The sequence below is a fragment of the Trachemys scripta genome, chromosome 13 (genome assembly GCF_013100865.1).
Source record: "Trachemys scripta elegans isolate TJP31775 chromosome 13, CAS_Tse_1.0, whole genome shotgun sequence".
Lineage (NCBI taxonomy): Eukaryota > Metazoa > Chordata > Testudines > Emydidae > Trachemys > Trachemys scripta.
Window position 1 is genome coordinate 21,772,759 of NC_048310.1, and position 27,985 is coordinate 21,800,743.

Consider the following 27,985-nt stretch of genomic DNA (forward strand, 5'->3'; position numbering starts at 1 on the left):
GGGAACCATCACTCAAATCTCAATAGCTAATTTCTCAGGATACAGAGAACTAAATCAAACTTAATCCAAGAAAAAGGGGTTTTGAAATTTCAAAAAGGGAAACAACCGACTGAGTCTGGCTTCAACTGCCTAATTCACTCATTTAGCTTTCTTTTCATGCACTTGCTATGTATTTAAAAGGGAAAAGGAAAAAGGAATAAGGGGGAAAATATACTTCACAGAGCCACTTTTTTCATTGTGTTCTTTATCTCCTTTAGTTGTTTTTTAATTATGTTTTCATTTAAGGCACTAGAATAAAAGTTATTGCATGAACTTACAGAGGTATACAAAAACACTTTGTTACAAAAGACTGAAAATTCATCTAATAGATGTGAAATGCCAATACTTACACTTAGTTGATGTTTGCCTAGCTAAACTGCATTCAATTCTCTCTGTTTAAATGTAACCACTAGTTTTACTATGAACCACACCCATCAACAAATCCCCAAAAAAGCTAAGTTCTCTTTTAATGGCCTCAAAACATTGGCTGAAAACACTCTGGGATTTGTATTATTGTTACATACAAAAACTGTTAAAAAAAAAAAAAGACAAGAATATTTGAATCATACCTGTTTACCTGCACAGTAGGCTGTGCAGAAATATTTATATTTTCCTTCAAAGAGAAACCCACAGTTGCTCTGACAGTCTAACAAAACAAGACAAAAAATAGATATATATGTTGTCACTGCCCTGAGGAAGAGTGCTTTAGAAAATCATTATTCCGTGTGAAAAATTACGCATGATAAGATTGGTTTTGTTTCTAATGCAAGACCACAACCACTTCCAGCTAAAAAAACAAAAGCTGCAATTCCCCAATAACGGCCACAGTAAGACGAGACAAAGTTAATTTCACATTTTTGAAAGAATAGAACAGAACAAACAATAGATTTAAAAAACAAAAATAGTTCATTTTTGTTTCAGAATTAAGAGAAGATGCAAACAGATTAATAATTCACACCAACATTATCAGAACACTGAAGATCTTTTAAGAAGACAGACATTCAGACTATTGCAGTTAAAAAAGCTTAAACACCAAATAAATCTAGAAATTAATCCGTTATCATACCATCACCAACCTTAAAAGGACATACTCACCCAAAGTACAGGTGGCTTCACAAAATGGGATGCCTGTCCTCAAATCCCCTCAGTATTTTTGTGGCTTTAAAATCAAATTCTCCTATTTTTTAAGTATTTTCCCATGATACTGTGTGAAAGACCCACACAAAAGAACAAGGGAAACAGACTGACTATATAAAGAAACAGTGAAACTGATTACGCATTAAGTGCTGTAATATGCTACCTATCAGGGTAGCAAGCAAAAGTTTTTCTGACAGAAATAAATTCGCATCCTTTTAACTCTGTTCCTTACCCCTGACTGCCATTTCACATCAAATTTTCAAATGTGAGCTACAACTTCATGGCTGCACATGCAACAAAGAAACAGACTGTGTATGTACATACAAACAGAAGTTCAAGTGACAGTCTATGAGCCTAGAGACCCCTCTCTGGACAAGTGTAAAACATGAAGATTCAAGAAGCAAGCCCTCCAAGAAATCTGATTCGGGGAAAATGTGAATGTTGGTTTGAGATACATTAATATATAGTAGTAGCTTGAATAATTGTATTAGGTGTTGTACTCTTCACTGTGTTACATTAATGATTTGTATAATGGAATGGAGAGTATGCTTATAAAATTTGCAGATGACACCAAGCTGCAAGAGGTTGCAAACACTTTGGAGGGTAGGATTAGAATTCAAAACAACCTTGACAAATTGGAGAAAGGCTCTGAATTCAACAAGAGGAAATTCAATAAAGACAAGTGCAAAGTATTTCACATAAGGGAAAAATCAAATGCATAACTATAAAATGGGAAATAACTGGTTAGGCAGTAGTACTACTGAAAAGAATCTAGATGTTACAGTAGATCACAAATTGAATGAGTCAACAATGCGATGCAGCTGCAAAAAAGACTAATATTCTGGAGGGTATTCACAAGAGTTGTACTCAGCATTGGAAAACAGTGTATAATTCTGGGTGCCACACTTTAGGAAAGCTATGGACAAATTGGAGAGAGTCCAGAGGAAAGCAACAAAATGGTAAAAGGTTTAGAATACCTGACCTATAAGGAAATATTAAGAATACTAGGAATGTTTACTCTTGAGAAAAGACGACTGAGAAAGACCTGATGAATATCTTCAGATATGTTAAGGGAAGCTACAAAGGGGACAGTGATCACTTGTTCTCCATGCCCACTGAAAATAGGATAAGTAGTAACGGTTCAATCTGCAGCAAAGCAGATTTATGTTGGATATTAGGAAAAAATTTCTAACTAACTATAGCAGTAGTTAAACTCTGGAATAGGCTTCCAAGGGAGTTTGTGGAATCCCCCTCATTGGGGGCTTTTTAAAAACAGGTTGGACTAACACGTCAGGGATGGTCTCAGTTTACTTGGTGCTGTCAACCGAGCAAGGACTGGACTTGATGACTACTCGAGATCCTTTACAGACCTACATTTCTATGATTTTATGCAATTTATCTTTAATTTAGTACTAATATAAGCAACTGCAGAGGAAATAAATGAACTTTACATTAAAGAGCACTTTTGAACATCACATTTTATGCAAATTTTAATTTCAAGTTATTTTTGAAAGATGGGTATGCAATACTTACAGACTCAGTTTTTCCATTAAGAGCAGGTGCAGCAATTTTTCTGCATGTCTTTTCAAGAAAAAAATTAGAAGCATCACCACCTAAAGGACACGTATGATTATACTTTACAACCACAACTACAGCTACTATAATAGCTCTCAAAAATATATTTTTGTTTTTATTATTAAAAATCGCCATATGTATATGAAATCATACATGATATATAACAGGGCTATAAAGAACCTCGAAAAGCAAAATTTCCTAATTAATTGTATAAAATCTTAAGACGTTTAGCTACTTTTATGAAGAGTGTGCATACTTCTAAAGCTTGTATCGTATCCACATGGCAGTGCATGCACTTTTAAAAATTTTGGACTACTATGTCTACACTGCAATTAACAACCTGTGGCTGGCCCAGGCCAGTTTACTTGGGCTCACGGGGCTCAAGCTGTATAATTGCAATGTAGATATCCGGGCTTAGGCTGCAGCCCAATCTTTAGGACCCTCCTACCTCACAGAGTCCTACAGGCTGGGCTCCATTCCAAGCCCAAATCTCTTCACTGCAATTAAACTGCCCCGTAGCCTGAGCCCCATGACCCCAAGTCAGCTGGAAAGGGCCAGATGCAGATTTTTAATTGTAGTGTAGACATACTCTAGAGCAGGGGTCGGCAACCTTCGGCACGTGGCCCATCAGAGAAACCTGCTGGCAGGCTGCAAGACATTTTATTTACATTGACCGTCTGCAGGCATGGCTCCCTGCAGCTCCCAGTGGCCGCGGTTCGTTGTTCCCGGCCAATGGGAGTTGCTGGAAGCAGTGGCCAGCATGTCCCTGCGGACTGCACCACTTCCCGCAGCTCCCATTGGCCGGGAACAGTGAACCGCAGCTACTGGGAACTCCGGGGGGGCCGTGCCTGCGGATGGTCAACGTAAACAAAATATCTCACGGCCCACCAGCAGATTACTCTGATGGGCCGCATTCGGAAGGTTGCTGACCCCTGCTCTAGAGGGTCTGATATTTACAGAGCTGAGCTCCCACAGCTCCTCTTGACTTAAACTGCCAATAGTAATATTGACAATATAAATACTTGAACACATTAACCTTTATTTTAAAAATATTACAAAATTCTAAAGTTATTTAGCTGCTACTAGTAGTGAACAATTTCAGTGCAATCAACGGTTAGGCACAATCAAGACTAGCAGAGCTGACGCAGAAATCAACATTGCAACTGTAAATAAGAGATGAGGTAGGACATAAGAATGGCCATACTGGCTCAGACCAATGGTACATCTAGCCCAATATCCTATCTTCTGACAGTGGCTGGTACCAGATGCTTTACAAGGAATGAAGAGAACAAGGCAATTTATCGAGTGATGCATCCCCTGTCATCCAGTCCCAGTTTCTGGCAACAAAAGGCCACAAAGGGCCTTAAAAGTGAAAACAAGAAGGTTTGCGCAGAAAGCTGAGAGTGATGAAGAGCTGCAAGAAACAGAAGCACAGGATAGGATTATAGAACAGTATGATGGTTTCAGGAGAGCAGAGAGAAGAATGAATGAACTTATGGTATAATTCAGCAAGGTCCCAGGACTTCCTCCTCCAAAGGTAATCAGTGGAACTAGTAACAAAGACAAGAGGAGAGACAGTGAAAGCTGGAAACTGGTAAGGCAGACAGAGAAATGGGACAGACAGAAAGAAAAAGCTAAAGTTGGAAGAACAGGTACTGCTGAAGACACTTATCCAAGGATTTTTTGCTATGTAAATTTTGTGTATTATCAAGCTTCCACATTTTTTAAGCAGATGGCCCTGCATGTATTTCATATAACATTCTATTACTTGTGCTCCTTAAAATTCTACAGTGTCTTTGGACTGTAGACACATATAGCCTAAAAAGAGACCTGAACACCTCACATTATACTAGAAATACAAAGTGCCTATTTCCTGATCTCGGGAACAAGATCCAGCAAACTTTTAAACCTAGAAGACTGCTACTATTTCACTAGATTTAACAAGGGGACTGAGTTGTGTTCAGGTGAAAAGAGTGGCTTTTGGAATAGAAATTATGTCACCCAGTGCAACCAACACACAATTTATGTCAATATAGTGCTGAGTTAATGTCCCACTCCCTTTTTTGGAAACTATACTGGGCTTCAGAAGGAGTAAGTATACATTGTACTCACTTGTTTCAAGATTATTGTGTACCTTCCCCTGCATTAACATTGGCCAAAGAGCAAGTGCAGGACTGATCACTTTCTCTGGAGAAGACTTCAGACTTAATGAGGACCATGGCTTTTGATTTTTGGCAGAATTAACTGTGTTTTCTTTAGTCATCACATAACAAGCAAAGTTCTTTGCAACGAGATCATCATTAACACATATCTACAAAACAACACATTTCCTATACATGAAGATAAAGTACAAAAAAGTAATCAATTGAAAATTCACAATGTATATTTGGAATATAGTTAAAGATTTGCCTGCCATAGCATAGCCATGAAAATGAACAAAGGTCTATTTGTGGACATTTTCAGCAGAATATCCTTTTAATAGCAAAAAAAAAAAAAAAAAAGGGAAAATCATTTCTAGTAGTTAGTATGTTGGCACTTTAGAGTGCAGTTCTACTCTGAAAAGTGACTTTGCAAAAATAACATTATGGGGTTCATGCTTACTGTCACTTACTAAATTCTGCAGCAAATGTGCTCAGACAACATACAATGGTTTTCTTCTGTGAGCCCTGAAAGCTCACTCTGACTGGAAAGTCAAGCTGATTTCTTTCCTTCTCATACATCACTAATAGCAATGGCAGGCCAAACTATGTCTGTGCAACCCTGTTGTCTGTAAACGTCATTATCAGTGACAACCACAGCCTCCATTGGCTTCAATGATATTGCACAGGTAATAACTAGTTGGAAATTAGCAAGCAATTATTTGAAAGTGCACAAGAGGGAATGTAATCTAGCTCATTCATTCAGCTTTACCTTGGTAGCCAAAATAGTAAAAATATATTTTGGTCACTAATGTAAGCAAATATTATGATGAACACATGCAAGAATATGCAAACTAAGGAGAATCTGCCAAACAGCCAATTCACCTCTCTTGTCACAGATGGTTACTGTTGCAAAGCAGTGGACTTAAGTTAAGCCACAAACTTGCAATAGCTATAACAGTTAGCAGTCTAAAATAAGTGAAAACAGACATCATGGAAAGTACTTAAGGCCAACATTTTCCAACATGGGTACCTAATTCAGATACTGACATTCATATTTAGACACCTAAACAGCAGCAGACTGATTCTCTCAGTTACTGACAACGCTCAATTCCCATTGAAGTGAATGAGAGAAGTATTCTCAGCTAGGTAAACTCTTTTCTGAGCATATGTTCTTTGTTGTTCTTGGGAATTTTTTTTAAGAAGCTGGAGTTTCAGGTAATTTATTGAGTAGCACAATAGTAATGAACAGAATTTTGGATTCCTTCTAAATTGCTGTCCTTGAACAGCCAAATGTCCATATTAAGAAAATCAGAAAATCATGCACTCCCATTATAAATGACAAGCATGATTAAAAAAACAGCACTAAAGGCAGCACAAAAGGCACCTTAAAAAAAAAAAAGGTTAATTTCTAAAAAATGGGCAAACAGTCAGAGAGCCAAGGTTTTATTTTAGAAGAACCTGTTTGGCCTCCCAAAAAAGACATCACATCGAAACACTTTGTGTATATCAATCACACATTTACAATTTTCCCTCCTGCAGTCTGTTTCAGCAGTAGCCCCATGAACTATCAAGCCAGGTCAGAAACTATGCATTCTGATTCATAAAGAGGCAGATGCTCATTTGAACTATTATTTAAAAGTTAAGTATTCCCTTCCCCGTCCCACACACACAAAACCACAAAGAGGCTACATATTCAAAACTATTCCAAGCAAAACTATAAGTGTTTTTCTCCAGTGAACCATTTTTAGCATAACTGATAAACAAAATATTTCTTACAATGCTGAAAAGTGCACTTCATTCACTCTCCTATAAACAAAAAATGGCTGAAGGATTTTTGCACTGGAACAAAGAATGAAAAACTTTTCAGGGAGCTATGAGCACCAGGGACTTACAATAAAAGCCCCATTAAATCCTTAATTTTAGCTTTTACAATAACTGACAGAAGTTATTACTGTAGCTCTTCCAGAATTAAAAAAACTTGATTCTCAATAAATTGATCACATACTAATGTGACCACAGTGACTTTCAAAATACTGTATGAGCGTAGATCTGCAGGTGGACGGATTTGTAAGTGTAAGATACTTTACCTTTTCATCTTTTATTGTTACATAAAGATAAACATCAAAATTGTCATCTTCTATAGCACATAACTTTGCCTCAATCTGGGTGGTTCCTAAGTGTAATAAAACAGAACAGAAGCACCAAAACACAACATTAAAGGAGGAAAAATGTTTAATACCAACTAATTCCCCATCATAGATTTCTTGCAATGTTTTCATTGCTTCTTTCTACACTAGGATTAAAGCAATTTCATTAAGATGTATACATAGGCGTATTTAAAGACAAAGCACTGCCATATCGTAGCAGAGTCAAAAACTTCAACTGATACCCAACTGCAGCCATGTTTTTGCAATATATTAATTGATTTCATACTAGTTTTGTAAACTAAAACTAATTAGAAATATGTCCATGTATCCAAATAAGATAATTGATGGATCACAATCTGTACTATAAAGTTTAGAACAGAGAAATTTTAGTCCCTCAAGGCAAATCTCAATGTAACCTTAAAAATGGAGTCACAGCTGACATCTCTATTATACGCACAACCATCTTCCCACAAGGATGCTGTTGCACGTAATTTACTTCCTTTCAGAGCCTGAATAACTTCAAAGTGGTCTTCGCCCAATACTGTGTATCAACTGTAACTAATCCATGATTTATACTACGGCTGTCAAGCGATTACAAAAATTAATCGCACTGTTAAAGAATAGAATACCATTTATTTAAAAATTTTGAATGTTTTCTACATTTTCAAATATATTGATTTCAATTACAACAGAATACAAAGTGTACAGTGCTCACTTTATATTATTTTTATTACAAATATTTGCACAGTAAAAAACAAAAAAAATAGTTTTTTCAATTCACCTAATACAAATAATGTAGTGCAATCTCTTTATCATGAAAGTTGCACTTACAAATGTAGAATTATGTACAAAACAACAACTGCACTCAAAAATAAAACAATGTAAAATTGTAGAGCCTGCATGTCCACTCCATCCTACTTCTTTTTCAGCCAATCGCTCAGACAAACAAGTTTGTTTACATTTGCAGGAGATAATGCTGCCCCCTTCTTGTTTACAACGTTACCTGAAAGTGACACCAGGTGTTTGCATGGCACATCTGTAGTTGGCATTGCAAGATATTTACATGCCAGATGCGCTAAAGATTCACATAAATTTGTTAGTCTCTAAGGTGCCACAAGTACTCCTGTTCTTCTTTTTGCGGATACAGACTAACACGGCTGTTACTCTGAAAGATTCACATGTCCCTTCATGCTTCAACCACCATTCCAAGCGACATGAAAGCATGAAGAGGCATATGAGGGAATAGTTTGATGGGATAACGTGATTTTAGTCAATTAATCAACAGCATGCCATCGCTGATAAACAGTATCAATGGTCAATGAGGGTCTGGCTGGAGAATCTTGCCTGAATGCTCGGGGTTCTACTGATCACCATATTTGGGGTCGGGAAGGAATTTTCCTCCAGGGTAGATTGGCAGAGGCCCTGGAGGTTTTTCGCCTTCCTCCACAGCATGGGGCGGGGGTCGCTAGCTGGAGGATTCTCTGCGACTTGAAGTGCTTAATCACAAGATATGGGGACGTCAACAGCTGAGTCAAGGGAAAGGGGGTGGGTCAGCTTTTGTGGCCTGCATCATGCGGGAGGTCAGACTAGATGATCATACTGGTCCCTTCTGACCTTAAAGTCTATGAGTCTATGAGAATGTTTAGCTTATCTTGCACATTAATTCCTTGCAATGCCAGCTACAAAAGTGCCATGTAAATGCCTGGTCTCACTTTCAGGTGACACTATAAATAAGAAGCAGGCAGCATTATCTCCTCTAAATGTAAACAAACTTGTTTGTCTTAGCGAACAAGAGGTAGGACTGAGTGGACTTGTACGCGCTAAAGTTTTACATTGTTTTGGTTTTTTTTGAGTACAGTTACATAACAAAAAAAAAATCTACATTTGTAAGTTGCACTTTCATGATAAAGATATTGCATTATAGTACTTGTATGAGGTGAATTGAAAAACACTATTTCTTTATCATTTTTACAATGCAAATATTTGTAATAAATAATATTAATAATAACAATAAAGTGATCACTTCACACTTTGTATTCTGTGTTGTAATTGAAATCAATATATATATTTGAAAATGTAGAAAAGCATCCAAAACTATTTAATAAATTTCAATTGGTATTCTACTGTTTAACAGCGCGATTAAACACGATTCATTTTGTTTTGAGATTTTTTTTGCGTTAATCGCGTGAGTTAAGTTAATCAACAGCCCTAATTTATACTAGTAGATATCAAAATCTCCACTTTTGAGTGTTTTAGGCATTTATTATTGCCTTCTTCTGGCACATCAATTACTAGGTTTGTAGTATTTCCAGTGACAGACTGGGGATACATCTGTGTCACACTGTGAACACCATTTTGGATTGTAACCTTCACTGCGACCTTCACTTTGCATTGTAATCTCCAAATTGGGTCATGACATGACACCAAGGTGGTGCAGAAAACCAGTCTAATCCTGACAAGGTCAGCCTAGTTTGGTCAACGTGTGCTCATGCTATGGTGTGGGACACCCTAGCAGAGGATTAACAAGAGAACCGTTAAGGGCCATCAACTCTCTCAACTACCAGCCTATCCATGAGTTCAATAAAAGGGCTACAGCTCCTCAGCCAGGAGCACATGGGCAAGTTTAAAAAGATGGCTGCATTGCTAAGAAATAGGACGCCCACCACCACATGCAAGCAGACCATACTATACAAAGGGAAGACCAATAGGGCTGCAAGGCCTAAGGACACAGACCAGACTTCAGGACTCTCAGTAGCGATGAGATGAGACTACGGGACAACATTCAGGACTGTCTTAATTTTCCAGAGATCTGTAACTCATGTGCTTTGTTAAGAGTAAAGTGTCTGTGTTAAGAACTTGCTTTGCTAAACTTGTGTTCCTTGCCTTCCTGTCACGTTGTCCCTGAAGGGATTAACTGAGAAACCAGAGCTTCCATAACCAGTTGGACTCTAGGGATATGTGCCTAAGTGTCTGGGGGCTCAGGAAGGCTGTGGCACTGGTTCTGGGGTCTAAGGCAGCCAGACTACGAGGTCCTACTTCACAAGAAAGGGGTTGAAATGGGCATCGCACCCAGAAGTATGCCTCAGGCCCCTAGAGCTAGGAACAGCAACCAATCACTAACCAGACCCAGCAGAGCTTAGAAGCATGCAGGGCCCAGGATTTGGGTCCTTTTATAACAGACTGATGCCCAACTAGAGAGGCAGACTGGACAAGATTGTAACACTTCCTATAATAAGTTAACCAGCTGTTCATTTTGATTTCTCTGCATCTTTTCCACAACATTCTTGGTTGTAACTGTATTTTTCTTTACCTTTTAGAAGGTTTTGAAAGTACTGAATAGCAGCACTGTCCCATCTCTTTGCAGGTCTAGAAAGATATAAACAAGATCGATTATATCACTGTAGCATAAAACAGATGATTTTTCACACATCGCTATTTTATATGATAGTACACTTGAATGAAATTATGAAAAATATTTTAACAGCTATATCAATTATAGCATACTACCAAGGATGGCAGTTGAAGCACCACCACTAGAAAAAAACAAAGAACAGATTAGATACAATATAATAGGAATACTTTAAGACGTTTACTACACTGTGCATGAGTTCAGTCTAGTTGATCACAGCTACTTTTTCCAGCCCTGCCATCAAGAGGAATTGCACATTACTGATTTAGAATTGCTGAACACAATATGGTCCACTGATTGTATATTAGTAAAAGACAAAACACGTTGGTCTATACCCTCAAAGAAAGTGAAGGAACATTAGTCTCCAAAAAACAGAACAGGCAATTAAATGGTAAGAGCACATTAATTACTTTTAATAAAATAAACATGTGAAATAATGTTTAACAGGTATGACAAAAGTCTCCTACAGAGTCCACAATTTAATGCAACATGAAACCTTGTTAAAATATTTAAGGGTCCAAAAAAATAAAAAAAGTACACCATTTAACAGCTCCTTATTTAAGTCGTGAATGCCTTATCACCTCCCACTTCCTATACAGATGGCCCATTATAACGATTATAACATCTGATACACATATAATGTAACTTAAGTTACATATATTCCCTCTTCCAAACCAAACAGAATACTACCAAAAAAATAAACAAACAAACAAACCACTTGGGTCAGCCTTGTGTTAGTACTTTATACTGAGTTGGTTTCCTGCTGTTGATCATTTGCTAAGCAGGGACCTTAACCTGTGCTACTTCAGCCATTCAGAGCTTTGGGCACATGATCACGCCCAAGGCCACCAGGAACTGAGGTGTTTTTACTACTCAACCGCAAGCTCTCTCACAAAGGAATCCTATCCAGTCCTTTGCAACCGAAAAAAATAGCAGCCACTGCATGAGTGGTACAGATATATAGCAATGCCAAAATCCAATAGCAATCTCAAAGACCCTACTAAGGAGGAAAAAAAAACCATCAAAAGGTGGATTATAAACATTAATTTCTTCTTTTTTCGCAATTAAGCTGTGCATTTAACTAGAAAATGTATTTACTAATTTTGCTTATAGTACACTATATTTCTCTCAAGCCATACTTACACTATTTCTGAAGCGTCTTCACAGAAATCTATACGCAAAGTGACTGGCTTTGTGCAGTACAGTCTAAACTTTTTCGCTCTATATGGGAGTTGCATAAATGCTTCCACTGCAACCCGAATGCTTAACAGTGAAAAAAAAGTTTTAAACATAATTAGATGTAGCAACCTGATACGAATCTCTATTCACTACATTCTAGGGCACACCAGCGCTCCCATGTCCCACCCCACTGCAGTTGGCAACACAGTGTTAAGAAACCAATTGGCAGTTGAAAAAAGCAGGAAAGCTTGTTTTCTTCTTCCAGTTTAAGAATAATAACTGTGTGTGACAGGATAAGATCTTAGTTCTAAAATCTTGAAGGGACATAGTAACTAAAAATAATCAGTTCAGTTTACAAACCTACAAATAATACTTCCTTTGATTAATAAATAAATTAAATTTAATTGCAAAATATGTTTTGGTAAGTATTTTTCCTTCTGTATCCAGCACATTTATGGTAGTTTTATTCATTAAAAAAAAATTAAATGTTTTTGTGCATTTTAATTGAATTTCCTTCCAAATAGAGCTTGACACACATCACAAATAAAAAAATTATCTAATAAATAGGAAATGCACCATTCACCATTTTCTAACAATATGAAATAAAAATTAAGAATCTGAATACATGTAAGTTAAGTTATATAATTGCTCAAATAAATGTGTATACATGTAGCGTAACCATCTAGTTAGGAAAAAGGAACACCAAATTCAGTATAAAGGCTATTATTTAGTTGCAAATCAATAGGTTTTAATGGTTACCAAGCAATGAGACTCAGTTTTTCTTTAGGAAGTAACTCAAAAGTCCAAATGCAAAACATGGTTTAGATCAGGGGTGGGCAAACGTTTTGACGCGAGGGCCACATTGCGGTTGCAAAACTGGATGGAGGGCCGGGTAGGGAAGGGTGTGCCTCCCCAAACAGCCTGGCCCCCACCCCCATCCGCCCCCTCCCACTTCCCACCCCCCCTCAGAACCCCCAACCCATGCAACCCCCCCCCGCTCCTTGTCCCCTAACTGCCCCCTCCCGAGACCCCCCACCCCTAACTGCCGCCTGGGACCCTACCCCCTATCCAACCCCCCCGCTCCCAGTCCCCTGACTGCCCCAACCCCATCCACACCCCCTGACAAGCCCCCTGGGACCCCACACCTATCCAACCCCCCTTTGTTCCCCATCCCCTGACCACCCTCCCCGCACCCCCAGAACCTCCACCCCATTCAACTGGCCCCTGCTCCCTGACTGCCCCCCGGGGCCCCCACCCCTTATACAACCCCCCAGCCCTGGCCCACTTACCACTTAAGTCTGGCTGCCATGCCAGAGCCAGACACGCTGCCGCTCTGCTCAGCGGGAGCGCGCTGCTCTGCCACCCAGAGCACTGCCCATGCAGCGGTGTGGCTCTGCGGGGAAGGGGGGGCCAGCAGGAGAGGGGCCAGGGGCTAGCCTCCCTGGCCAGAAGCTCAGGGGCCGGGTAGGACAGTCCTGCGGGCCGCCGTAGTTTGCACATCTATCTAGATTTAAATCAATCTTTCCTGCTTTTTTAAATTTAAATCATGATTAAAATCAGTGATTTCCGTTGCTTTGATTTAAGTCTACCCAATATGCCCCTATAGCAGGGGTGGGCAAACTTTTTGGCCTGAGGGCAAAAAGGGTATGGAAATTGTATGGCGGGCCATGAATGCTCACGAAATTGGGGCTGGGGTGTGGGAGGGGGGTGAGGGCTCCGGCTGAGGGTTAGGGCTCTGGGGTGGGGCCAGAAAATAGGAGTTCAGGGTGTGGGGGGGGGAGGGCTCCAAGCTAGGGTGGGGGGTTGAGGGGTCCAGCTGGGGATGAGGGGTTTGGGGTGCAGGAGGGTGTTCTGGGCTGGGACCAAGGGGTTCGAGAGGGGGGGGGTCAGGGCTGGGGCGCAGGGGTTGGGACTCAGGGGTGCAGGCTCTGGGTGGCACTTATCTCAAGCAGCTCCCGGAAGCAGTGGCATGTCCCCGCTCTGGCTCCTACGTGACGGCGTGGCCAGGCAGCTCTGCACGCTGCCCCATCCGCAGGTGCCACCCCCTGCAGCTGCTGGAAACAGCATGTCCCCCCTCCGGCTCCTACGCAGAGGCACAGCCAAGCAACTGCACAATGCCCTGTCTGCAGGCAGGTTCCCGGACAATGGGAGTTGAGGGGATGGCGGTCGGGGCGCGGGCAAGATTCGGAGCTCCCTGGCTGCCTCTACTCGTAGGTCCTGGAGGGGGGACATGCCACTGCTTCCAGGAGCTGTGCGGAGCCATGGCACGTGCAGAGTGGGGCAAGTCTCCAACCCCACTCCCCGGCTGGAGCAGGGCTAGCCCCAGACTCCACTCCCCGGTAGGACCTCGAGGGCTGGATTAAAATGTCTGACGGGCCAGATGTGGCCCATGGGCCATAGTGTGCCCACCCCTGAATGAACAAGTCATTGAACTGAACTAGTTGAACAAACTGAAATTAAGAAAATATTCTCTCTGCACCTGCATAAGTATCTGCTGTCAAAAGCTGGTTTAACACTTAGGAAACCCCATTTCCAGGGGCTTAGTCAGTGACTTCTACCATTTCAGTTGACTTTCCTTAAAACTTGGCAGTAAATATGTAGTGCTTAATATTATTTTTATTATTTAAATGATTGTAATAGGTTATGGTAAGTTTACATCTTCATATAGGTTGTCAATTTCAAATTTAGTTTTAAATAAGTTTTTTTAAAATAAACCTGTTTTCTAATTTAAATTTAAAAATCTTTTTTTTTTTTTAAACTTTGATTTTTTTAAACTTTGATTTTATGCAACCTTTCTAGGAGACACATTGCCATTGACTAACTGGGCAATCTTGTTTTATTTTTCTCTCCAATAGAAAGTTGAATATGTGAAAGCCAGTTACTGCTAGCTCCACCAGCCATAAGCAAAGAACAGATTTAAGGAAAGTAGCTGTACCCTAGTTCCACCTCCACCCAACCAATCCAAAGACATTGAACAGCCCTCCCCCTCACCAAAAAAACCCAGTTTTAATACTTCCTCCAGTTTCTGAGGCCAAAGGGAGCATGCTGCAAAGATGTTGCTCGCTTCCTTGGTATTTGGAGGCCTTTTGGCCCAGTTTGATCCCTTCTGCACCAAAGAAAGTTCTTTTTGTGAATACTGGTGCATTTTTTAGGCTATGTCTACACGCCACATCACTGGCAGTGCATAGGATATGCGTCGCCACACTCTGCAATGAAAAGCAAGCTGCATCCACACTGCAGTGTCTAGCGTGTGTACATCAGTGAAAGGCTCTGGCAACTCCCTTGCATTTCACTGCAATGAGGAAAGGCTCTAGCCTGAGGGCATGGGAGGGGCTGGCAGCTGCTGGTGGAGCGTTTCCTGACTGCCCAAGTCTTTCACTGCATGAGGAAAGGCTCTGGCCAGGTGAAAGGGGCAGTGGGGAAAGGCTCCAGCCTGCTGCCAGTCTTTCCCAGTGGCAGGGAAAGGCTCTGGTAGCTCCCTGTGGAAGGAAAAGACTTTCAGTGGGACGCTACCCTGCTAAAAATAGTAATGTAGACGGGGGAGGCACTGTTTGAGTGTGTAGAGAGCCCTGTAGGGTACATATTCTAAGGGTTAAAACATGTCTTTACTCACCTCAGCAGTGCCTCACCATCTACACTGCTATGTATACCTATGCTCCAGGGTCATGCAGAGTATGTACTCAACACAGTGCCGTAAGGAGCGTACAGTGTAGACATATCCCTAGAGCAACAGTTCTCAAATTTTAGCAACCCGAGGACCCCCATTTTGATTTACATTTTTTCATGGACCCCCAAACTCCCCCGCTCAGGCCCAGGCCACGCCCCACTCCACCCCTTCCCCCAAGGCCCCACCTCTTTCCGCCCCCAAACACACCCCGTCCCCACTCCTCTCCCTCCCTCCGAACTGTTCCGCGGTGTGCAGGAGGCACTGGGAGGGAGGGGGAGGAGTTGATCCGCAGGGCCGGCAGCCCCAGACATGATTCCGCCCCCTCCCCAGAGCGTGCCCCATTCCCACTCCTATCCCTCCTCCCAAAGCCTCTTGCACACTGCTAAACAGCTGTTCCCCGGCATGCAGGAGGTGCTGGGAGGGAGGGGGAGAAACTGATCAGTCGGGTCAGCGAACCCCTTGCAGTACCCTCACAGACCCCAGTTTGACAAACGCTGCCCTAGAGGTATCTAGCCTCTGTAGTGACAAATGTAGCACTTGATACTGCAAATAATGTCAGGTAGTGCTTAATACTGAGAATGATCCCATTATATGCCTAGTAGTGTTTGCAGGACCTGACTCACAGTCTTCACAATTTAAAACTACCATGGGTCTCTAGTTTTAGTCAATATAAATCAAGATTAAAAATATTCAAGTGCATGAATTTGAAAAAAGCCTTCAGCAATAACTTCATAAATCACAATAATACATACTCTTTTGTTTTAACAGGAGTATACTTGGCGTAATCCACAAGGAAACACTCTGCCAGGTAATGATCAGCACAGAACAGGATTGACTTAACAACTGCTCTACACCAGCATTTCAGTTCCTGACAAAAAACCACACAAACCTGGGGAAATAAAAGATACTTATATTTCTGTACATGGACCTAGATTTGTACAAGTTATATATTCACTTCTTGAATACAGAAATAGCTACAGCACAAAGTCATTTATAAAGAGAAGAAAATAATTTTATTTCCAGTGATGTCTTCAAAAAAAGTATTTTGCAGCTTATGTGATTATATATTATTTCTACAAATGTATAAAATATGTACAGTAAAAGCTGTATTATCTGACACTTTGCCAACTGGAAAGCTCTAAAACCTAGCATTTCAGGAGGGGATGCTCTGGCTCTGGGAGGAAGTTTGGGTGCGAGAGGGAGCTCAGGGCAGGGAGTTGGGATGTGGGAGGGGGCTCGTGGTGCCAGATCTGGGCAGTGCTCACCTTGGGCAGCTCCCCGCAAGTGGCAACATGTCCCTGCTGCTCCTAAACGGAGGAACAGCCACGGGGGCTCCGTGCGCTGCTCCTGCCCCGAGCACTGGCTCTGCAGCTCCCATTGGCTGCAGTCACCAGCCAACGGGAGCTGTGGGGGCAGCGCCTGCAGGCGGAGGCAGTGCACAGAGCCGCCTGGCCGTGCTTCTGCCTAGGGGCATCATGGACATGTCACTGCTTGCAAGGAGCCTCCCTAGGTGAGCGCTACCCAGATCTGGTACTCTGAAACCGCTCCCATGCCCCAACTCTCACCCTCTTAGTTGACCGGAATTTTTGACTTACTGGCACCCCCCATTCTGCCAACATGCCAGATAAAGCTTTTGCTGTATATGTGCTCATCCTCCAACTTAAATTACACAACAAAATATTAAAAAGGACTGCCCAAACATCCAAAATACCTCTAAACCCACACCACACACTTTTCTCAAAAGCCCAAGGAAAAGATACTGTAGTTACATTTTAATGTACTGCAATGGAAATACTTTCAAGATAAGAAATACTTATAAGCTATGATTCTAATATATAAACCTCTAACAACCCAATAAAATACCAGTATTTTCTACTTCCCTTACAATCTTTATGTAGCAAAATGACTGAAAATGTTACCTGCCCTTCTTCTAATGTTAATGGCTTTACTTCCTCCACATCTCTGTTATAGAACTGATTCATTTCAGCATGTAGTTTTTTATATTCCATTTCACTGTCTACAAAAGTCCTGCATCCTTTTACAATGACCCAAAAGCACCCTGGGTCTTCAATCTAATCAAAAGGTGAAGCATAATTAAAACCACAAAAAAAAGATGACAAGAACAATGAACAATATCAAGTGCTGAGATTTAAAAAAAAAAAAAAAAAAATCACACCAACCTAAAAGCCACATATTTCCAAGAACATCTTAGCAACATACATACACAAACTTTCAATGACAAAATGGTCACTAATGTTCAAATCACATAACTGGCACTGTAACATGAAAAAAGTTTAAAAAGTCAGAGCTTCTAGTGGCTTAAAAAGGTAAGAAATCTTCTGACATTTACACTTTGTCAGGTGAATGGAAGGGCTTCTGTAAAAAATAATTAGGATAATCTGTTTAACATTTCAAACAACAGCATTTACACATTTCAAGTATTACATACTATACTCTATACTCTTAGCATAACAATGTCCAATTCACCAGCTGTGTTGCCAGGACCAATTTTGCCTGTCTTTAAAAAGGCTCATTCTAGGGCCTCCAATCCAGAAGCATATTGAAAATACCTGGTCTTTCATCCACACTCTGGTCTTGGGGATCTGGAGCACAGCTTCTTTGGAACATGTTTTCACCTCTCCACAGTGCTTTGGGCCCAAGCACTGACGTTCAGGTTTTTCCAAAGTCCACCTCCAAGGCAAGTTGGCTTCCCCAATTTTTTTAACCCATAATTTTCCACAGTTTTGGATGAACTCAATAGCTTAAGAAATGCTGGTAACTTCCAAAGCTGTAATACACTCAACTTCATGTTTCCTTAACATAGTTAACCCAAGATCTGTTAACAGACCTTTAATTAAAATAATCCATTCCTTCTCTGTGGCATATGTTTACCAAAAATAATTTCTCTGAAGGAAGCCAAGACGGTTGAATATGAAGAGTTCTAAACCTAAGAAATATTTTTTCCCTCTGCCTACTGCTTTCACATCCAACATCTTCAAAATAAGACACTTTGAGCAGTGAGTAAAAAAAAAAAATCCCGGGAAGATTATTGGACCGTTTAAACTGTACACAGATACACAAAAATTGGGGGTCAAGAAAGGTTACTGACACACCATATTTTGTAAAACATTCCTGTCAAATCCCATGGGATCATAAGTATGTCTATTTTATAGTGGTTAGAAAATACGGAGATACAGCACCAAAGGATTCACTCAGCATGTTTCCTCATAAAATTACCTTTATCTGACCATTACGTGGCATCTCTTATGGAGTGAGCAGTTTACAGGAATGCTTTATAAGCTTCCTCAAAAGATTTAGGCGTTGTGATAGTTAATCAGCTGAATGTGAACTCCCAGTGCAACACTATGGCCAAGAAGACTAATGTGATCCCAGCATGCATAAACAGAGGAAATCTCAAGCAGGAGTAGAGATGTTATTTTATCTCTATATTTAGTACTCGTGTCACCGCGGCTGGAATACTGGTACTGGAGTACTGGTGCCCACAATTCAAGATGGATGTTGAAAAATTAGAGAAAGTTCAGAGAAGAGTCACAAGAATGATTACAAGATTAGAAAATCTGCTTTATAGTGACAGATTGAGCTCCTTGAGTCTGTTTACCTTAATGAAGACAAGGTGAAGGGGTGACTGATTACAATCTATAAATTGGTATATAGGGAACAAATATTTAATAATTGGCTCTTTACTCTAGGAAAGAAAGGTGTAACACAATCTAATGACCGGAAGTTGAAGCTAGACAAACTCAGACAGGAAATACGGTGTAAATTTTTAACAGTGACAGTAATTAACCTTTGGAACAAATTATCAAAGGTCACAGTGGATTCTCCATCACTGACAATTTTAAAATCAAGACAAGATGTTATTCTAAAAGATATTGGCTAGGAATTATTTTTAGAATGTTCTATGGCCTGGGAAATTAGAATTTAAGCCTGTTTTCTGCATTTATAAAACATAAGCTTTCTTTCTGCATGATCATGCAGAGACAATTCTAATAAAGACACAAGGCCAGATGATAAATATGAGTCAAGTCCCTTTTACACTGTTTCTTGCCTCCCTCATGAGCATGAAGATTTATCCTGCTCCTGCAGCTAGAAAAGCAAGCTTAACTGTTCTGCCCTTCTATGCAGGACTGAGGGGGGAGAGGGATAGCTCAGTGGTTTGAGCATTGGCCTGCTAAACCCAGGGTTGTGAGTTCAATCTTTGAGGGGGCCACTTAGGGATCTGGGGCAAAATCAGTACTTGGTCCTGCTAGTGAAGGCAGGGGGCTCGACTCAATGACCTTTCAAGGTCCCTTCCAGTTCTAGGAGATATCCTATCTCCATTAAATTTATTTATTTAAGCATGGTAGAATAACTGGAACATCTTTTTCTGTGCTTGCTTCTCTTTTCTTTATCCATCTTTCCACTGGGAGCAAAGATAGGCAGAAGTGTTGCCTATGCTCTGCCTGTTTCCAGAGAAGGGTAATTAAGTTAAAAGGTTCAACTAAATAAGGGATCAAAGGTCCCAGCCCAGCAGTAAATTCTCATTTACCACCAAGATAAAAGAAACCCACTGAAATTTGTTGGCCATCAAGCAGAGAAATACTTGGTAAACACCAGGGATGGTCTGGCTGAGAAAGTAGGATGGGAACAGTGTTTGCTGACTGCACTGCAGGAGGAAGTTAACACCATGTATGTGGGGAGGGATGAGGAAAGGACTACTAACAGTGAAGAAAAAGGACAGTTGTCTCTAGTGAGGGAGCACAGGATGGATTTTTAACAGAGTATTTACAATAAAAGGAAACGTTAGTTTTAGTTCACTATTGTACATTTAAAATATTTAGAAAATGTACATCATATTGATGCTGGGCATAAGAAAATCCTATATTGTCAGTTTAATTATTTTTAAACGACGTAAGTTAAATCACAAGAATATTATTGAGTTCTGTTAAAAACTGTCTAGGTAATGACCAAAGATTTGGAGCTGGAGACTAAAATTATGGGTTTAGAAGCAACTATCTTCCAACACAAAAAAATTAGCCTTGAGTCCTGGGAGTTAGGACACATTTCATAGTTTCACAACAGACAACATTCTCCTCCAACCATCTCCTAAATACAGGGTATACCTAGAACACATCACACCTGCCCTTCCTTGAATCAAACCACAATTTGTGTTAGTTCCCTCCTCGGCTCAAGAATAATTTATGGAGAATCCTAATTACTACATTTTGGGGATGAAACAAAAAGAGCAGGCAATTGGAACTGAGCTCTTCAAGTGGAAATGTTCAGTTTTGTCAGAACCACAAAATTTCTGTCCACTTTTTCCTTCTATCCTTTGTTTTCTTTCTGTATTCATAGTTCGATTTTTCTGGTATTCAGAAGTTCCCACTTAAAGCAGCCTTACTAAATTATATTAACCTAGGTGGAGAATCACTGAGGTAAAGTGGGGTGGTAAACCTTTGTAAATTTTTTGAAAGTACTCTAAACCATGCATAAAGACAAACAATCAGTTTATAATATTATGGGCCTCACTTACACAGGGAGCAGGAAATGTCATGAGTGCCTATTCTTAGAGTTTCCACCACGAGAGGTTGCCTTTTCCCACCCTGGGGCACAGGCAGTGGATTCAATAATTAACACATACAGATCTTCTGAAATCTCCATAGATCACAAGTAACCTGTGGAATTCCAGCACCTCCGTAATAATTCCCACTTCCCACCATCTTCATAGTAGCCATGCTCCCGCAGAAGTATGCTCTTATCTTTACAAAACTTAGATTTATTTTAAAACAAAATCAATATACCTTCAATATCAAGACTTCAATCATTTTCATCTATTGAAGTCCTCTTCTGCAATGCTGAAATGAGACAAAAGTGTTTAACTATCAATTTTATAGAAATCTTATAAATGTTGAAGCTAAAATTGCAGTGATACTAACCATATCTAAAAAGCCTACAGATTTAAAAAAGACTCACTTAATTGACAGTATTTTTAAAGATATCTATCTAGCTATTATATTTGCAAATACAGCCTTCACTAAGTAAACCATTTTTTCTTAATGAGACTTAATTTGAAGCCTAATTGAGATTAACTACCCAACACATAACCACATTCATATAAAATATTTGTTTAGTGCAGTTGGAATATCTGGAATACATAACTTATTTTGATCACATATCTTACACTTCTATATCAAAACTCCAGAGGAAAACTCTGCCTAAACACAGGGCAGTTGAAGATGAGTTAACTGATCATGGGACTAGGCAAGAAGCCATCTGGGGTGAAATACTGTCCTCACTGAAGTAAATGGTACATTCCCATTTGATCTTAACAGGATCCAGGAGTGAAAACCTGACTGCATTCCTATTGCCTGCATTATGCAGGAAGTCAGACTAGATGGTCATAATGATCCCTTTTGGCCTTGAAAGTCTCTCTGCAAACTTGGACAAGTCATTTATATTCTGATTTTCAGAAGTGCAAACAGAACACACACAGCTCCCACTCACTTAATGGGAGCTGTAGATGCTCAGTACCTCTGGGGGGGGAAATCACACCATCACCCTTTTTTCAAGTTACCTATCTGTAAAAAGTGATGTTTCCTCCACTTTGTAAATCATTTTGAGATCAATGGGTGAAAAAATAGATAACATATGGTGAACAACAAGATAATTAAGCTTTAACTGTTTGTATTCAGTTTTAATTTATACTTTAAAGTCCTATCAGGGGGTTAAATTATGCACAGGAATGAAATAACACATTTTTCCATCCTGTATTTTTCACCCCTACCTCACCCCAAAACTTCTATTTTTTCAGTGAACAGTTGCTCATGCTAGATATTCAAACAAAAATGTGTACTGTATCTGCACTAGTAAAGTTAGCAAATTACTAGCGCTGAATTTTCCAAAAATCTTGCAAGAAATTTAAGTATTATAGTAGAGTTAGTATTTGTGTTTATGAAGATATATTTTTACTCACTTTTTCTCTTAATGAACGGATCTCTGAAACAACAAAAGAGTTCAGTTAATAGCCTTTCCTAGAAACAGAAATTTGGGGCAAAATGGTCAAGTGGTCAGAGCTCAGTCACATGATCCAGTGACTGACACACTGAACTACAGTTCTCACTCCAGTCTTAAAAAGGAAAAAAAAAAAGCTCCCTTAGTGAAGATTCATAGATATAAAAGAATGAAAAAAGGATATAAAACAACAAGAAAGATCCTCTCCTCCACGTCTCTAATAAAAAATAAAACAATGGACAAGGAAAGATGAGTTTTATCTCTGAAGGTACAGTGAAAATTTACAAAGTGCATTAACTCCAGCTACAGAGACACACAATGTTTAAAGGTATACCATCAACTTAAAAATCACAAGTGTCTGAAAATTGCTTAACACCTAAGAAAACTATAAATTAAAATATTACAGTAAAATACTATTTTTTCTAGTTTTTGTTCATCTGACAGCCTTTGTCTAGTAACTTTTGTTATTTTTTATATGTAATCTGTCATTTTTCTCTTGTTTCAGTGTTCCTTTCATACAGCAATCAGGGAGAGAAAAAATTAAAAATAAGAAAATGTGATTATAAAACCAAAAAAAGTGGCAGGGGAATATGTAAGGGCTGATGGGATATCAGAAACAACTTTCAACTCTTTAACTAAAAATCAAGCTGACAAAATCCTATAAATATTTTAAAGGGAGCCCAATCATGGGGAAGCAGAGGAGGATAGAGGGCTGAAAATTGACATTTCAGAGTGAAAATGAGGCCAAAAGAAAAAAAGCTGATAAAGAAAAAAAAAAAAAAAAAAAAGCTGAATTTAATAAAGAGCCTGAACTAGAAATCTAGACAGAAAGGGCATATTTCAACAATTACAAAGTGATGCCATCTCTATAGCTATCTTATCACAAGAAATGTGACAACTCTCTTTCAGCCTAATGCTCCCATCATACACACTCTAGTTTGGGGGATCATATTATGGAGGAAGTGACTTCCTATCATCTCTCAATTTAGTGATAAATGTGCAAGAGCACTTAAAAAACACACACACACACATATACACCCCTCCATATCAGAAATAAAACACAGAAGGAATATGTGGGGCTTCCCACCCCCTTCATCAATGTTATGGCTAAAATATGTGTGACTGATGAGGGGACCCACCCCCCTTCTTGATATTGGGGATAAAATGTTTGGGAGAATGAGGATTTGTCTAAATCCCACATTCACCTTAATATATGAAAAATATACATGGGGGGGGATGGTGCAACTTCCCCATGAATCCCCCCCCCACACACACACACACACACACAATACTGGGAAAGACATACACCCGGCACGCCCCTACCCACCATTCACACATCCCTAGCTTGAGACTCACGTGTATAAGAAAAGCACACAACTCTCCTCCCCCTTCTGTCAGGGTTAACGCAGATCCCTGGAGAAAGGAGAAGAAAATAAAGGGGGCTCTAGTGTTAACAACCCACTGGGGATAGAAAAAAAATACTTTAAGAGCATTAAGAAAACTATTCCCCCCCCCCCCATCTCCCGCTTTTATTCCTCTGTTGCTCTTTTGAGTTTTCTCAGAGGGAAGCCACATCCTTTCCCCCACCACCAGCTCTCACCCACTTAACAGCCCTCACCCTCCGTCACAATCCCCACTCCACGAAGGTCCCCGTCGGCGGACCGCCTACTGCTAACAGCCGCCCTCACACTTCTCTCAGAAGCTTCTAGAAGAGCCTATTCCCACGCTTAGCCTTGCCACCTACACAGCCTGAACGGCTAGAGGCGCTAACCACCGAGGACAGTCCTCCCTTCGGCGCCTGCGCAACTCCCACCATGCGCATCTCTACTGCGCCTGCGCATGGTGAAGCGATACTGGTAAGGCTCTTCCTCCCGCCCCGTTCCTCGCCCCGCGCTTGCGCAGTGAGAGCGCTACACGAGCACATGCTAACCCTGAGCTCTCTACCTCACGCGGGTACGCCAGTCTGAAGCGCCTGCACAGCATCTTCCCCAGCCCTGTTGCCCCCCACCCCCGTACTGTAAAGGCGCCAAACTGTCTCTGCTTAGGTGCGCCATGCACGCGCAGGATTCCAACTGTATTCTCCCTGGCAGCTCAGGAGGGGGGAGGGTCCAGGGCGCTGTTGGAGAAGGCGGGAGAGGGGGCGATGAGAGGCAGGAGAAGGGGAAGGGCGCGAGGAAGGTGTAGGATAATGTTACTTGTTCTTTTGGCCTTGTCTAACGCTCCAAACGGCTGCCACAATCTTGCTATACTAAAGGAACCAGACACAAAAATGGCCCCTCCTTGCATTTGCCCTGTTCCCCAATTATTCTTGCTTCTGCAGGGATCGATTCAGCAGGGTCTAGTATAGACACAAAAATCATCTGCTGAGCGCTCTCCCCTTGACTCCGGTACTCCAGCAGAACAAAAAGCACAGGCGGAGTCGATGGGAGTGCATCAGCTGTCAACTTACCAGATCTAAGTACATCGACTTCAGCTAGGCTATTCACGTAGCTGAAGTTGCGTATCTTAGATCAATCCCACACGGTAGTGTAGACAAGCCCTCATCACTCTCATGGAGCATAGCTTCTCTGGCTACACCAATACGTCTCCACAGCCTCGGGCTAGAAGAGATCACTGAGTCCTATAGGGAAGGAGAATCCCCTTTTCCCACTGAGAGGAACCTGAGCTTTTAGCTCTGGCCAGGCTTAAGAGAACATTTTAGTTTTGGTATAGAAAACTTGCTCTGATCATTTTTATTTAGTTTTTTTTACAGCTGGCTCTAAGGCACATGTAATTGATCTGGCATAACCAAGCCAGCTCCAACTATACTGCAGGCCTAGGAGAAGCATTACCAATTGAATTCCTGTCAATTCACTAAAACATTTCTAAAATTGCATTTTATGTGTCTCTTACACAATACAGGAAGGTGTGGTCTTCTTGCTGCTTCTTTGAGATAACCCATTTATCAGCATCCTCCACTCAGGCTGATTAAATCTTTATAACAACACTACCTCTGCAAATTGTATTTGTGTTTAAATGCATAGTATATTTAGTTCACATACATTAACCTTGTATGTGTGTGAGGGGCAAACATGATTATTTTTAAAAACATCTATATTTTGTTTTACTCTAATTAAACTGTCTTAATTTCTTCCAATTCCAACAAGTCTGGAGGGTCAACAAAAATCAGTCTCAGAGCAGGTCGGTCAGAGGTGGGCAAACTCTGGCCTGTGGGCAGGGGCAGCTCTATGTTTTTTGCCGCCCCAAGCACAGCAGGCAGGCGGCTTTCAGCGGCGCGCCTGCAGGAGGTCCGCTGGTCACGCGGATTCGGCGGCATGCCTGCGGGAGGTCCGCCAGTTCCGCGCCATCAGCGTCCCCGCCACCAAAGCCGCAGGACCAGCAGTCCTCCCGCAGGCATGCCACCGAAAGCCACCTGCCTGCCGCCCTCACAGCGACCGCCTGTCTTGCCGCCCCAGGCACGCATTTGCTGCGCTGATGCCTGGAGCCACCCCTGCCCCTGGGCCACACCCAGCCCGCAGGACCCTCCTGCCCGGCCCCTGGGTTCCTGCCCCGGGAGGCTACCCCCTGAGCTCCTACCCTGCTGTTCCCCCTCCCCCACAGCCTCGGTGCACCCTGCCACCCCAGCGCAATGCTCTAGGCGGCGGGCTGCAAGCTCCTGGGACAGCGCAGCTACAGAGCCCGGCCTGACCTGGTGCTCTGTGCTGCGCAGCATGGCTGTAACACCACCAACCACCGGTGCTCCAGGTAGCGTGGTAAGGGGACAGGGAGCGGGGGGGCATTGAATAGAGGACAGGGGAGTTCGGGGAGGGGTGGTCAGCGGGCGGGGCAGTCAGAGGGCGGGGAACGGGGGGTTGAATGGGGAAAGGGGTCCCGGGGGGGGGCAGTCAGGAAGGAGAGAGGGGTTGGGTTGGATTGGGTGGCGGGCGGCAGTCAGGGGACAGGGAAAAGAGGGAGTGGATGGGCAGGGATCCCAGGGGGCAATCAGGGAACAGGGTGGGTTGGATGGGACAGGAGTCCCGGGGGGAGGTGGGGGCGCATCAGGGTGAGAAGCGGATAAGGGGTGCGGGCTGGCCCACACCTCCTTCCCCTAACTGGCCCTCCATACAATTTCCAAAACCCGATGCAGCTCTCAGGCCAAAAAGTTTGCCCGCCCCTGAGCTAGGTAGTGGAGACAACTCTTACCATTTTTCCTCTTTTATATAAAGGAATTGATATTTTACTCTGATCTCCATGCTCCACCCTACAGCAAGAATCTAGTCTCTCACATTTTTCCACCACTGATTTTCATTCAGTCATTAGTATTTTATAACAATTTAGTCTCCCATAGAAATAGTGTGCAAATGGTATCTAACTCACTTAAAATTTTCTTCTGACATTGCCTTATTTTGTATACCTAAAGCTTTCTAGCTTTATTTCAAATTTTCCTCTTTTTTGGCCTGGAAGATTCACCCTGCTGGATTGCTTTTGCTTATATTAGTGTGTAACAGGAACATACACATCAGATCATACAGACATGAGTAAAAATGGAAACTACTCACTTAAGATTTAAAATGTTACTGGCAGGTGATCCCGTGTCTTAAAACTCAGTGTCATTTTTATGAGAAGGAAAAGATATTTCTTGAATATTTTCAACTGAACATGCTCTCATGTAATAAGAATTTGTTTGTAGTTTATCTTTCTACAAGGGAAATGAACCTTACTTGAATTTAAATTTCCCTTTTAAATTGTTTAATAATCTTTGATTTCAAAAGTGTTTTACAGAAAAAGATACCTCACTCAAAGAGGTAAAAATCGAAGAACAGATAAGGAAGAGACATCAGTAACAAACTAATACAAAAAAAAAACCTTGAAAAAATAGATTTTGGAGACAGTAGCAGTGCAAAAGAGTAAAGGAGTATTATGTAATGCTGTACTGTCTTCCACAATCAGTGAGGAAATCCCCTGCATGTCATTTTTGCTGCATTTCTTCTCACGGCTCATTTTAATATACAGGTGAACTGCAATAAGTGAAGTAAAGGGAGCCAGATAATATGGAAGTGGTGAAGGTCTCATGCTGAAGCTGATCAGTTGTAGTATAAAGACTTTTAAATTCTCTCATCTTCTTAGCACTCACCTAATTCCCCTCAAATGCTAAATTATTGGTTCATCATTCTCAGTGTCAACTCCCCAACTCAGAGTCCCTCACTGCTTTCACCCTCTTCCACTTCAAATACAAGCTTCTTGTGCTTATCTAATGCCCTTTACAATTAACCTACTTCTGTAATCTTATTACATTAAGCCCCTAACCCTCCTCTCTGACTCCATCACTTATATGGATGTATGCTACCGTGGCCCCACCAGTGAAAAATCTAGCACACCTTCCTTATTTTCCCCCTTTCAGACTCCCCAATAATTCCATGACAGCTCTCTTGCCTTCATAATGCTTCTCCTTGAAGATATTTTATTACCAAAACATAGCTCATATAATCCCCAACAAAAAGTGGAAGTCAAATCCTAGTGAGGTAAATAGAAAGGAGCATAAATACTGCCAAATTAAGTGTAAAAATGTAATAAGAAAAAACAAAAAGGAGTTTGAAGAACAGATAGCCAAAAACTCAAAAGATAATAAAATGTTTTTTAAGTACATCAGAAGCAGGAAGCCTGCTAAACAACCAGTGGGGCCCCTGGACAATCGAGATAC

The 27,985-nt window shown here is 41.2% G+C and overlaps 1 protein-coding gene across 2 annotated transcripts in view; it reads right to left on the reverse strand.

Moving 5' to 3' along the window:
• Window positions 1–24,112, reverse strand: part of TDRD12 (tudor domain containing 12) — a 140,902-nt gene extending 116,790 nt beyond the window's left edge. Inside the window, exons 1-12 of one of the 2 annotated variants that reach the window (XM_034788477.1) lie at window positions 23,924–24,112; window positions 23,662–23,718; window positions 22,268–22,325; window positions 21,096–21,149; window positions 17,214–17,366; window positions 16,047–16,183; window positions 11,592–11,711; window positions 10,350–10,405; window positions 6,980–7,065; window positions 4,864–5,062; window positions 2,710–2,789; window positions 609–685 (exon numbers count right to left, since the gene is read on the reverse strand). In XM_034788477.1, coding sequence (XP_034644368.1) covers window positions 609–685; window positions 2,710–2,789; window positions 4,864–5,062; window positions 6,980–7,065; window positions 10,350–10,405; window positions 11,592–11,711; window positions 16,047–16,183; window positions 17,214–17,366; window positions 21,096–21,125 — 938 coding nt within the window. In that variant the 5' untranslated portion in view covers window positions 21,126–21,149; window positions 22,268–22,325; window positions 23,662–23,718; window positions 23,924–24,112. The remainder of the gene's footprint in view (window positions 1–608; window positions 686–2,709; window positions 2,790–4,863; window positions 5,063–6,979; window positions 7,066–10,349; window positions 10,406–11,591; window positions 11,712–16,046; window positions 16,184–17,213; window positions 17,367–21,095; window positions 21,150–22,267; window positions 22,326–23,661; window positions 23,719–23,923) is intronic. The other variant, XM_034788478.1, reaches the window with a different exon arrangement.
• Window positions 24,113–27,985: the final 3,873 nt, after the last annotated feature.